Source organism: Trichomycterus rosablanca, chromosome 10, assembly GCF_030014385.1.
Source record: "Trichomycterus rosablanca isolate fTriRos1 chromosome 10, fTriRos1.hap1, whole genome shotgun sequence".
In the NCBI taxonomy this organism is placed as follows: Eukaryota; Metazoa; Chordata; class Actinopteri; order Siluriformes; family Trichomycteridae; genus Trichomycterus; species Trichomycterus rosablanca.
In genome coordinates, this window is record NC_085997.1 from 5,678,344 (window position 1) to 5,689,758 (window position 11,415).

The 11,415-nt window shown below is 45.7% G+C and overlaps 1 protein-coding gene across 1 annotated transcript in view; it reads left to right on the forward strand.

Moving 5' to 3' along the window:
* The window catches only part of eif3c (eukaryotic translation initiation factor 3, subunit C), a 30,014-nt gene extending 19,691 nt beyond the window's left edge, over positions 1 to 10,323 (forward strand). The window contains exons 12-22 of the mRNA XM_063002801.1: positions 664 to 757; positions 2,123 to 2,310; positions 2,435 to 2,659; positions 3,997 to 4,188; positions 5,616 to 5,787; positions 5,883 to 6,042; positions 6,977 to 7,042; positions 7,138 to 7,225; positions 8,859 to 9,024; positions 9,483 to 9,524; positions 9,968 to 10,323. Coding sequence (XP_062858871.1) covers positions 664 to 757; positions 2,123 to 2,310; positions 2,435 to 2,659; positions 3,997 to 4,188; positions 5,616 to 5,787; positions 5,883 to 6,042; positions 6,977 to 7,042; positions 7,138 to 7,225; positions 8,859 to 9,024; positions 9,483 to 9,524; positions 9,968 to 10,059 — 1,485 coding nt within the window. The 3' untranslated portion in view covers positions 10,060 to 10,323. The remainder of the gene's footprint in view (positions 1 to 663; positions 758 to 2,122; positions 2,311 to 2,434; positions 2,660 to 3,996; positions 4,189 to 5,615; positions 5,788 to 5,882; positions 6,043 to 6,976; positions 7,043 to 7,137; positions 7,226 to 8,858; positions 9,025 to 9,482; positions 9,525 to 9,967) is intronic.
* The last annotated feature ends 1,092 nt before the right edge of the window (positions 10,324 to 11,415 follow it).

Below are 11,415 nucleotides of genomic sequence, written 5' to 3' on the forward strand. Positions count from 1 at the left end.
TGGACTCTAGAGTCGGCTGACCTCAACCCGACAGAACGCCTTTGGGATGAATTGGAGCGGAGACCGCGAGCCAGGCCTTCTCGTCCAACATCAGCGCCTGACCTCACAAATGCGCTTCTGGAAGAACGGTCAAAAGCCTTCCCAGAAGAGCTGAAGCTGTTATAGCTGCAAAGCATGGGCCGACATCATATTAACCCCTACGGATTAAGAATGCGACGTCACTCAAGTTCATATGCGTGTGAAGGCAGACGAGCGAATACTTTTGGCAATATAGTGTATCTCGCCGCTTTTCAAAAGCATATCGAGATATGAGTTTTTTAGTCATATCGCCCAGCCCTAACTTCAAGCCCTCGAAAAATCTTCTTAGAACATTTAAATCTCACAGCCGAAGCAAATTAAGAGTTATCATCGAGTTCCACTGGTTAATCATGTTGTAACCCAACTTTGGGTCATACAGAGTAGCAGTAGGTTTTAAAATCAGCAATATTATATCAGGGTTGAATAATTGACTCGAAAATATTACATCATTCGCACTCTTTGTTCATTTGCTGTATTACTGAACTGAAAACGACTTATTTAAGGTCAAATCCAGCTCTGCAAAATGTCTAGACTGGCGTTGCCAAGTTTTTGTGTCCGTGTTGATTTGTTTGTGACGTGTCGCAGCCTTTCCGTGTTCGTGGCTGCATCTTGACTCTGGTGGAGCGGATGGATGAGGAATTCACCAAGATCATGCAGAACACAGATCCCCACTCGCAGGGTGAGCAAAAAACCCCGTTTTATTATTTTCCATTTAAGCGTCTGTTAACGGTACGTCTTCATCCGCCGCACACTCTAAAGCAGGCGCGCCTTTGTTGTGGGTATGGGTATACGTTTAGGTTCTCTGCTCAGGCTGACATGATGGGTCAGTATATGAATCGGAATCAGATTTATTGGCCAAGTATGTGAATACACACAAGGAATTTGGTTCCGGCTGGTGGTATCTCTCAAGCGGTGTATATTTGAAACATGAAACACAAGATATACAAGCAATATGCAGATATGTAAGTTAGCGGCATGTTATATATTTACAAAAACAGTGATGTGCAGAGAACAACTGTATAGCATCGCAAATTAGTACTCGGTAGTGTAACTGCATTGTAAAACAGACAGTATGAAGTGCTGGTATGATTTTTAGCCCCTTTATCACGTCTGTCGATCTGATCAGGCGTTTTTTATCAGGCACTGTAGGCCGTGCCTGAGGGGAAGGAGGTCGGAACGATTTCTCATTACTGCTGCACATGTGACCTCTGCTGCCTGGTCAGAGAGCCTGCTAGAGGGGTGGATGATTCACAGAACATAGCGCCACAGTGTCATAAATTATAGCGGGTAAAAAGTAGTGGCCACGGTGTCATAAATGATAAAGACGCTGACTGGGATGCCCTTTTTTATGCATATTCTTCCTTTTTCCTGATCTAGCATAGCCAATTAGTCTTCCTCTACTGGGGATCTCCGTTGCGGTTCTGTAGAGCAGTGGTCTCCAACCACCAGGGTCATTTATTACCGGGCCGCACAGAAAGAAGGAATAATTAGAGATTGCTGTAAAAGCAATGAAAACTTCTCTTTTACGGATGTTGTTGTCTCTAATCACCATTAGGTGGAAGCACTGTCTCGTTGCAGCCAAAAAAGCTCATTCGTGAGCAGTATTGTTGTTCTATTTTAAATCCCTCCGTCCCTGCCGGTCCGTGAAATGATATCTTATATGAAACCGGTCCGTGGTGCAAAAAAGGTCGGGGCCCGCTGCCGCAGAGGGTGTATTCGCCTGCCCCACACCCACTCGATGGATCGCACATGAGGATCGATGTCCATACACGGTGTTTAAAGACGCCACCCAATTATTGGTCTGGTCTTTTCCTACCAAGCAGACTTGATTTTGTCTGCTTCAGGCACTGCCAACTGTGCCCGTTAGCAGAGCTGAGATTTAAACCGGGGAGTTCAGACTCTCAGCACTGGTGTGCTAGTGGAATATCCTGCTGTGCCAGCTGGGCGCCAGTGCCTTTGTTTTAATAATACGATCCCAATGTTAGTATCAACTAATATTTAATACTGGACTCAGTTTTTAACCCCTGGACTGTTGCTCCATCAGAGTACGTGGACAACCTGAAGGACGAGGGGCGCGTGTGCAACATCATCGACCGGCTGCTGCAGTATTTAGAGACCAAGGGCACCACAGAGGAGGCCTGTCGGGTCTACTTGCGGCGCATCATGCACACCTACTACAAGTTCGACTACAAGGCCCATCGTCGCAGCCTGGGCCTTCAAGGACAGAGCAAAGTGAGTCACTTAATTATCTCATCTGTTTTAATTAGGCCGTATTAGCTACTTAAGTGAATTTGTCTTAGTGAAATTGAGCATCTTTACCCATAATGCAACCTAAACACGCCACCTCTACCCACAGTCCGAGCAGGACCAAGAGGAGAGCGAGGGAGACGACAGCGCCCTGCTCATGGACCGCCTGTCCAAGTTCATCTACTCCAAGGACCGCACGGACCGCATCCGAACCTGCGCCATCCTGTGCCACATCTACCACCACGCTCTGCACAGCCGCTGGTACCAGGCCCGCGACCTCATGCTCATGAGCCACCTGCAGGACAACATCCAGCACGCCGACCCTCCCGTACAGGTACGGACATCCCATAATTCAACGTATTTTAATTCACCGGGATCTGGTGGACGTACGTCTTCAGGATAGCAACATGAGTACAGCTGATTTGATTTCTCTTCTAGCTTGGGAAAGCAACATGTAGGTAATACATCCTTATAAAGGATCACATGTGTAATGTATGCATTAAAGATTAAAACATGCTTATTATTGTGTACAGTGGATATAAAATGTTTAAACACCCCTATTAAAATGCCTAATTTTTGTTATGTAGAAAATTTAACTGAGGTAAATGTGACTTATAATCTGTATAATTTAATTAAAAAACAAACTATAATCATTTAGAATATTAAAAACTAAAATACTTTGCATAGGTATACAAACCCTCTTATAAATAGGGGTGGGGCTGTGTTCAGAATTAACCATGAACCAATCACATGCATCAAACTCATGTTAAATAGTAGTCAGGGACACCTGCTATCAATTGAAGTGACTCTGATTAAGTCCATGTGAAGTTCAGCTGTTCTAATAGGATTGTCCTGACATTAATTAGTTGCATGTTACAACAAGGTATCAGTCGTTGCCACCGGTCGGCTGGGCACCATCTAGCGGGCATAATCGGCAGTGCATGCAGCAGACAAGTCTCTGCTAGGGCGGGATGACCGGACTACGCGGGTGGGGTCTTCAAACGCTGTGTAGGGACCCTGATGAGCAGGTAGAGAGGCGTCTGTGCAGAGTGCATGGGTGAAACAGGGTTCCCCTAAGGGCTGGGCGTGGGTCGGAGGAGGCGTGAGCAGCAATATACCCACCTCGACTGCAATCAGGTCTGGTTACTACATGTATACTTCATATCTTTGTGCTGAAAAACACTCAAGCATGGCTACAGTTTGCTAAAACTTACATCAAGCCTACAAAAGCATGTGGTTGGCGGGGCTGTGTTATGGTATGACAATTGGATTAATTCCGAAAGGTTCGTTTGGCTCAAAAACAACTCTGCAATCACTAAAAGACACCAAGACAACGACCCAAAGCATACCATCAAATCAACAAAAGAATGGCTTTAGCGGAAGAGGATCAAAGTTTTGGAATGGCCCAGACCTGAATCCAATCGAACATCTGTGGGGTGACCTGAAAACAAAGAGAACATTTAGAAGTGCTTTACTGATTTAGATTTAGAACATTTTAGGGATAAAAAAAAGAAATAATAAGACCGAAGATTGATCCTTGTGGGATATCATTATTTTTTTACTGTTATAACACCTACTTCTTTAAATGCAGTATTGTTTTTTCCCACCTAGTTTCAATACGTTTCTTTCACTGTTTTGCTAAAACACCCATTTATTTTGTATGTTTTTTAGATCCTGTACAACAGAACCATGGTGCAACTGGGCATCTGCGCGTTCCGTCAGGGCATGATCAAAGATGCCCACAACGCCCTGCTCGACATCCAGTCGAGCGGCAGGGCCAAGGAGCTGCTGGGTCAGGGCCTGCTCATGAGGAACATGCAGGAGAGGAACGCTGAGCAGGAAAAGATCGAGAAGAGGCGGCAGGTACGGTCAAGAGGAGGCATGTTGCTAAAACCAGTATAATACAAGGAAGACCGCTTCCTGTTCCAGCATGACTATGTCCCTGTACTTAAAGCAGAGTCTGAGGAGTTTACTATGGAGGAACTCCAGTGGTCTTGACAGATCCTTGACCTTAACCCCATTGAACACCTTTGGGATAACTGTGAATGACGGTTGCTAGTCAGGTTATCTCGTCCAACGTTGGTCCATGACCTCAAATGCTCATTTGTCCAAAGTGGCCCATGTTTCCAGAGATACACTCCAAAATCTTTTGGGTAACAACCACAGAAAAGTGAGACAACGTATATTAATGTTAATGGTTTTGGAATGTGGTGTCCAATAAGCTCATGGTTTGGTGTCCACATACTTTTGGGTGCATACTTTTTTTTTTTCTCCCCCTTTAGCACGCGCTAAATTGCCCAATTGCATCATGCTTCCTCTCTGCCTATGCCGATCCCTGCTCTGACCGAGAAGATCGAAGCTAACCCACGCCCCCTCCGACACGTGGGCAGCAAGCCGCATGCATCTCATCACCCACACAATGACGAGTGTTGTGCCACCTAGCGTTGTGTACGGAGAGACTCACCCTAAGAGCACTCCTTCCCCATCTCTGTGCAGGCGCCTCCAATCGGCCAGCAGAGGTCGTAATTGCACCATTCTGACAGAGAGAGACCCACATCCGGCAGAGCTGAGATTCGATACGATGTATTCGAGATCCCAGCGTGTGTTTTTACCGCTGCGCCACCTGAGCGGCTGGCCGTGTACTTTTTAACCCTTTTCCACCCTCTTTTGTTGCCACCACCCCCACCCCCTATCGAGGATTGCCGAGGCTGTCGGCGATCACTTCTTTTCACCTGCCAGTGGCGGGGTCTCACTGTCTTCAGTATCGCATCCGGAAGGCCACGGACTGCCATCCTTGATCTGCTACTTGTCCCTGTTAGGTGCCTTGACCTCTCAGCGACTAGAAACCCTGTTTCACCTATTGTCCCTCCCCCTACAGACACACAGCCAATCATGTGTCTGTGTAGGTGCCCAGCTGGCTGATAACAGAGCTGAGATTCGGACTCCCCTCCTGACGCAACCCTCTATTTATACAGCTAGGATGTTCGGCCATTCCCCACCCCCTCAGACATAGCCAATCATGCCTGTGTAGACACAGACCGGCTGATAGCATGGATAAGATTCTAACCCCTGGGTCTCGGTAGTAGTGGGATAGCGTACTTTACCCCTGCCCCACATGAGCGCCATCATAATAATGCATCAATGAATCTATTAATTACTGTCTGCATGGCTGAGCATGTTGCCATCTAGTGGACTGAGAAATATATACACAGTGAATTGGCATTTCTTTTTTTATTATTACTTCTTAGTCATAGCCTAGTAAAAAGTACCTGTATTCTTTCTCTCATTAGGTTCCATTCCACATGCACATTAACCTGGAGCTGCTGGAGTGCGTGTACTTGGTGTCGGCCATGCTGCTGGAGATTCCCTACATGGCAGCCCACGAGTTCGACGCCCGCCGCCGCATGATCAGCAAGCAGTTTCACCACCAGCTGCGCGTGGGCGAGAGGCAGCCACTGCTGGGTAGCGTGCCCTTATACGTTGCTCGCTCACGGATCTTACTTAAACGCGTGTTTTAAAACTAATGGAACCCAAATTGTTTACGCTTCTTTCTTCAGGCCCTCCCGAGAGCATGAGGGAGCACGTGGTGGCCGCCAGCAAGGCCATGAAGATGGGCGACTGGCGCACGTGCCATTCGTTCATCATCAACGAGAAGATGAACAGCAAGGTGTGGGACCTGTTCCCCGAAACGCAGCGAGTCCGGGAAATGCTCGTCAGGTATACGATCGATTTATTGGTAAAATCTCGGATAGAGGGTCCGAGAGGGGTAGGGGATCATACAGGCCCCTCTACAAATATGCCGAATGGCACTCCTGGAATAAAAGTCCTATAACAGAAGAAGACTAAGACAAAAGCTGTATTGAACCCCCCCACACTCCATATCGAGTCTTTTCACCTGCTAGGGTTAGGGTTAGGGTTAGGGTTCGGGGGTCTCAGTCGTACTGCAGTCATGCACTTCCATTCGTCTTCGATCTGCCGCCCCTGTGCAGGCGCCTCAACGGTGCTCAGACATAAGCTTAAACGTTATGTGGAGGTTATTTGGATAGAATTTCTCCCCTAGTGGTTGCAAGTTGAACTACAACTGCTAATTGTGCTTTTCCGTTGCAGCCATAGTGTCGCGAGATGCCAGCCATTTAACAAAGCAGTCTTTCGGGCCGCTCAGGTGGCGTAGCGTTGGATTTCCGAACACATCGTATCGAAGCTCGGCTCTGCCATCCGGCTGGGCTGGGCGGCTGCATGAACAACGATTGGCTGTTGTTCATAGGGTTAGGCGAGCCGGATCATGGGTCCTCATAACTGCAATTATGACCCCTGCTGGCTGATCGATGGCGCCTGCACAGAGCTGGGGAATAATGCTGATCGGGGTGTGGCTCTCCGTGCACAGTGCTGATCGGTATATATGAACTCGACTCGTGCAGGTGAAAAATGCAGACTGTACTGAGTACGTGTCGGAGGGGGCGTGTGTCAGTTGAGTGGAGGGTTGAATCAGTGGAGAAATAGAAAATTAAAGTCTTTCATGGTTTTATTTGTGATCCTTAACAAATGTAGTTGAGTAAAAGGCCAGTCCAGGTCTTCTTTAAGTAAAACCAAATATTTCTGAGATACCTATAAACGTTATGTCTAATGTTTTGATTATTTTCTGTATTTTTAGGAAGATTCAGGAGGAGTCTCTACGTACCTACCTGTTCACCTACAGCAGCGTGTACGACTCCATCAGGTACCAACTCCAGATAGTTTAAATGTTGAGTTCTTGTGTCCTGCTCTTAATGCCACCTGGAGTAAGTACTGCTATTTATGTGTTTCTTATAACAGTATGGGCACTCTGTCTGAGATGTTCGAGCTGGAAATACCCACAGTGCACAGCATCATCAGCAAAATGATCATCAACGAGGAGCTCATGGTAAAGACCGAATCACTTGCTACACACTGTATAACCGTATGATCGGATCGGCAGCGACTTTTGGCCTGTTGTCGCCCAAATCGCTGATCGCTCATTGGCCCATGCTTACACTAGCAGCGTCATCGTCGCCTGTGGTTGTTAGGTTGCCATGGTTAACTGCCGCCAAGCAAAAAAAATAAAAATAAACAACTAATTAGTAGAAAGTTAAACCTTTTTTTGGTCATTGACTCCGCCCACTTTGTGTTGCTAATGTTCGCCCCGCCTCCTGTCACCAGAAATCAATGCTTAATTCCTATTGGTAATTGCTACATCGCTTTGCTTCTAATTAGTAGAAAGTTAAACTTTGCTCAGCTTTTTTTGTCGCCGACTCCGCCCACTTTCTGTCTGTAATGTCAGCTCCGCCTCCTGTCGCTAAAAATCAGTTCTCAATACCTATTGGTATTCACTACATTGCTTTGCTCTTAATTAGTATTAAGTTAAACTTTGCCTAAGTTTTTTTAAAATGATGACTCCGCCCGCTTTACGTTGCGATGACTCCGCCCACTTTGCCCTGCCTTTTGTTGCTGGAAATCAATGCTCAGCTTCTATTGGTAATCGCTACATCGCTTCGCTTCTAATTAGTAGAAAGTTAAACCTTTTTTCGAGACTCCGCCCGATTCCTGTCACTAACATTTGCTCCGCCTCCTGTCCCCGGAAATCAGTGCTCAATTCCTATTGGTAATCGCTACATTGCTTTGCTTCTAATTAGTATACAGTTAAACTTTGCCAAATTTTTTCCTGTCGTCGACTCCGCCCACTTTGTGCCCTCAATGTTTGCCCCGCCTCTTGTTGCCAGAAATAAATGCTCAATTCCTATTGGTAATCGCTACATCGCTTCGCTACTAGTTAGTATAAAGTTAAACTTTGTTCAGCGTTTTTCCTGTCGCAGACTCCGCCCACTTTGTGTTGCTAACATTTGCTCCGCCTCCTGTCTCCACAAATCAATATTTAATTCCTATTGGTAATCGCTACATCACTTTGCTTCGAATTAGTACAAAGTTAAATGTAATTTTCTCACATCGCTGACTCCGCCCACTTTGTGCCCTCAATGTTTGCCCCGCCTCTTGTTGCCAGAAATAAATGCTCAATTCCTATTGGTAATCGCTACATCGCTTCGCTACTAGTTAGTATAAAGTTCAACTTTGTTCAGCGTTTTTCCTGCCGCAGACTCCGCCCACTTCAGGTTGCTTATGTTTGCTCCGCCCCCTGTTGCCATAATCTAATGCTCAATTCCTATTGGTAACACTGCTTCTAAATAGCACAAGGTTAAATGTAACTTTCTCACATCTCTGACTCCGCCTATTTCGTGCCCTTAACGTTTGCCCCGCCTCTTGTTGCCAGAAATCAATGCTTAATTTCTATTGGTAATCGATATGTCGCTTCAGTCCTAATTAGTATAAACTTAAACTTCACTGACTCCGCCCACTTCAGGACGCTTATGTTTGCTTCGCGCATAATTAATATGAACTTTTCCCGTGCCGCAGGCGCCGCCCACTCTGCGTCCCTTCTCTGTCGGTCTGAACGTCGGGTTAGGTTTCACTTATCGGTCTGAACTGTGCTGACCTTAAATCTCTGACATTTCTCTGTCTCTCAGGCTTCTCTCGACCAGCCAACTCAGACGGTGGTGATGCACAGGACAGAGCCCACGTGCCTGCAGAACATGGCGCTGCAGCTGGCAGAAAAGCTGGGTGGCCTGGTGGAGAACAACGAGCGCGTTTTTGACCTCAAGCAGGGCGTCTACGGCGGCTACTTCAACAGAGGTGAGGAGCAGCCTAAGGTTGCCTGTCAGATAAGTGTTATGCATTATGGATTGATTACTAAAAGCTGATCAACTCTATTTATAGACAGTATCACTTTTTTAATGGTATTGCTTTTTCTTATGTGAATTTCAATATATATTATTGTCATTTTTTTAATTGGGCAGATCGTTAAAAAATAAAAAATAAGCTTCTCGTTATCTTTTATGAAGAGGAAATTATATTTTATGTCCAGTCAGTTTACTTATTAAGGTGCAGATTTCACACGTCCTTCAGTTTACATGCTGTAAGATTTGAAATAATACACAGCCGGTATTCTAGAATGCCTGTTCAGCAAAATTAAGACCTTTTTTGACCACCTTCAGTATTAGTCATATTTTAAACTCTACCTATTGTGTGTTTTATAAGGCCGTACGAAAGACATGCCTTGTAATTTTTTTCCTCTTCATTCTCTTCAACAGATCAGAAAGGAGGCTACCAACAAAAGCAAGGCTACCAGAGAGGTAAGTGCAGTTATGAAATGACCCACGCGTACCCCCTTTCCACCAACGAAGTGCTGCTGCTGGTGTCTGTTCCTGTAAAATAGCAAACCTTTTAAGAATGGACCTGGCCGCTCAGGTGGCGCAGCGGTAAAACACACGCTATAACTCCAGAGCTGGGATCTCGAATACATCGTATCGAGCCGGGTTAAAAGATGCAGTCGGTACTTCACACGTGTCGGAGGGGGCGTGTGTCAGTCGTTAAGCTCCTCCGTCAGCAGAGGAGGGTTGTGTCGGTAGAGGTGAAGTGTCGGCTGGGCGTCATCTAGCGGGCACAATATGCCAGTGCCTGCAGCGGACTTTAATTGGCTACCGTGTATGCTAGGGCGGGATGACCGGACTATTTATTTATTTATTTATTTATTTTTTCTCATTTTGACTTTTCATCTGTCCCCCGACCCCTACAGATCAGAAGGGCGGCTACCAGCAGAAACAGAACTACCAGCGAGGATCCTACAGGAACCAGAACCAGGGTTCCTACAGAAATACCATGGATTAAAGCCTGCATTCCGTTTCCATTTCCTCCCACCTGCAGTTCCGTCGTCTCCACTGCTTCAGTATTTCAGCATGTTTAGCGGTTTTGTAGCCGGAGCTAACATTCTTTACCAGATCTACTGTGTTTTACTGTTTAATGGATGTCACCTTTACATTTGCTTTGGCTGAGGATTACAGAGTGGAGCTGATTTTATTGGTTTGGTTATAATAAATAATAAATAAATAAATAAAAACATGAAAAACAGTGATCAATAAACAGTATTCTGTACGATTGTTTTTCTTGGTGGTTTGGTTATCTGTGGTTCATGGCTGACTGGTGTTTTAAGGGAAAATGGTCATTAAGATATTCAATCACAGACTAATTCTTTACTTCAGAACAGGGTTTTTCAAGGCGTCCGTCCGGGACATTCCACTAGCACGCCAGCGCCGAGATTCTAAACTCCTCGGTTTGAACTTGCCATCTGGTGGACATAATTGACACCGCCTGCATCAGATCCTGATTGGCCGCCGTATCTGCTAGGGCGGGAAGACCGGACTACGTGTGGGCGGGATCTTCATACGCCGATTGGCGGAACAGACGCCTGTGCAGAACGCAGGGGTGAGAAGAGGAGGGCTGTACGCGTGTCGGAAGAGGCGTGGCCACCGACATGCGCCTCTCGGATGCGGTCGGGTATCCTTCAACTGGGATCGCGAGCTAAAAAAAAATGGGTCGCAGAGAAAATAATAATTAAATAAACCAACTTTAAAAGGCACATAAATAAGAAACCAACTTGTACATGAGCGCCACTTTGTGGAGGCTTTACGTTACACCTTGTAAACCACAGTGGGACCAAATTTGTTTTAATGCATTGTTTGTGCCCTGCTTTAGAAGATGTAGTTGGTTACTCGTTCCCTGCTTGATTTATTTATTAATTATTAGTTGCTTGCATTTTTTAGACCTGTACCTCTTCACATCTTTGGTGTCAATGTTGTTTAACCCAGTGGTTGTTTAACCCAGTGGTTTTAAATGTTTGACCTCCTATTAAAACAAAACCTTATAGTACCAGCCATAAGTACTCTTACTGAAACACACGTGTATTTTTTGCACCATATATTTGCAATTTAATTAAAACGTAGAAAAATACAAATGTTTTTTTTTTTTTTTTTAACCTTTTAACATTGAAGTGTAAGCTTAAGTCTTCATCTGAGTGGTTGAGGTTGTCATTTATTATGGTAGGTGTTCGGGTAGCCCATACAGCTGAGACGTGCTCCACACAGACATGATTGGCTCTGTCAGAGAAGCCCTGTGATGGATTGACCCGCTGTCCCCAGAGTATTTCCGCCTTGCAGGAGCCAGGCCTGCTAAGATCCCAACTGGAGC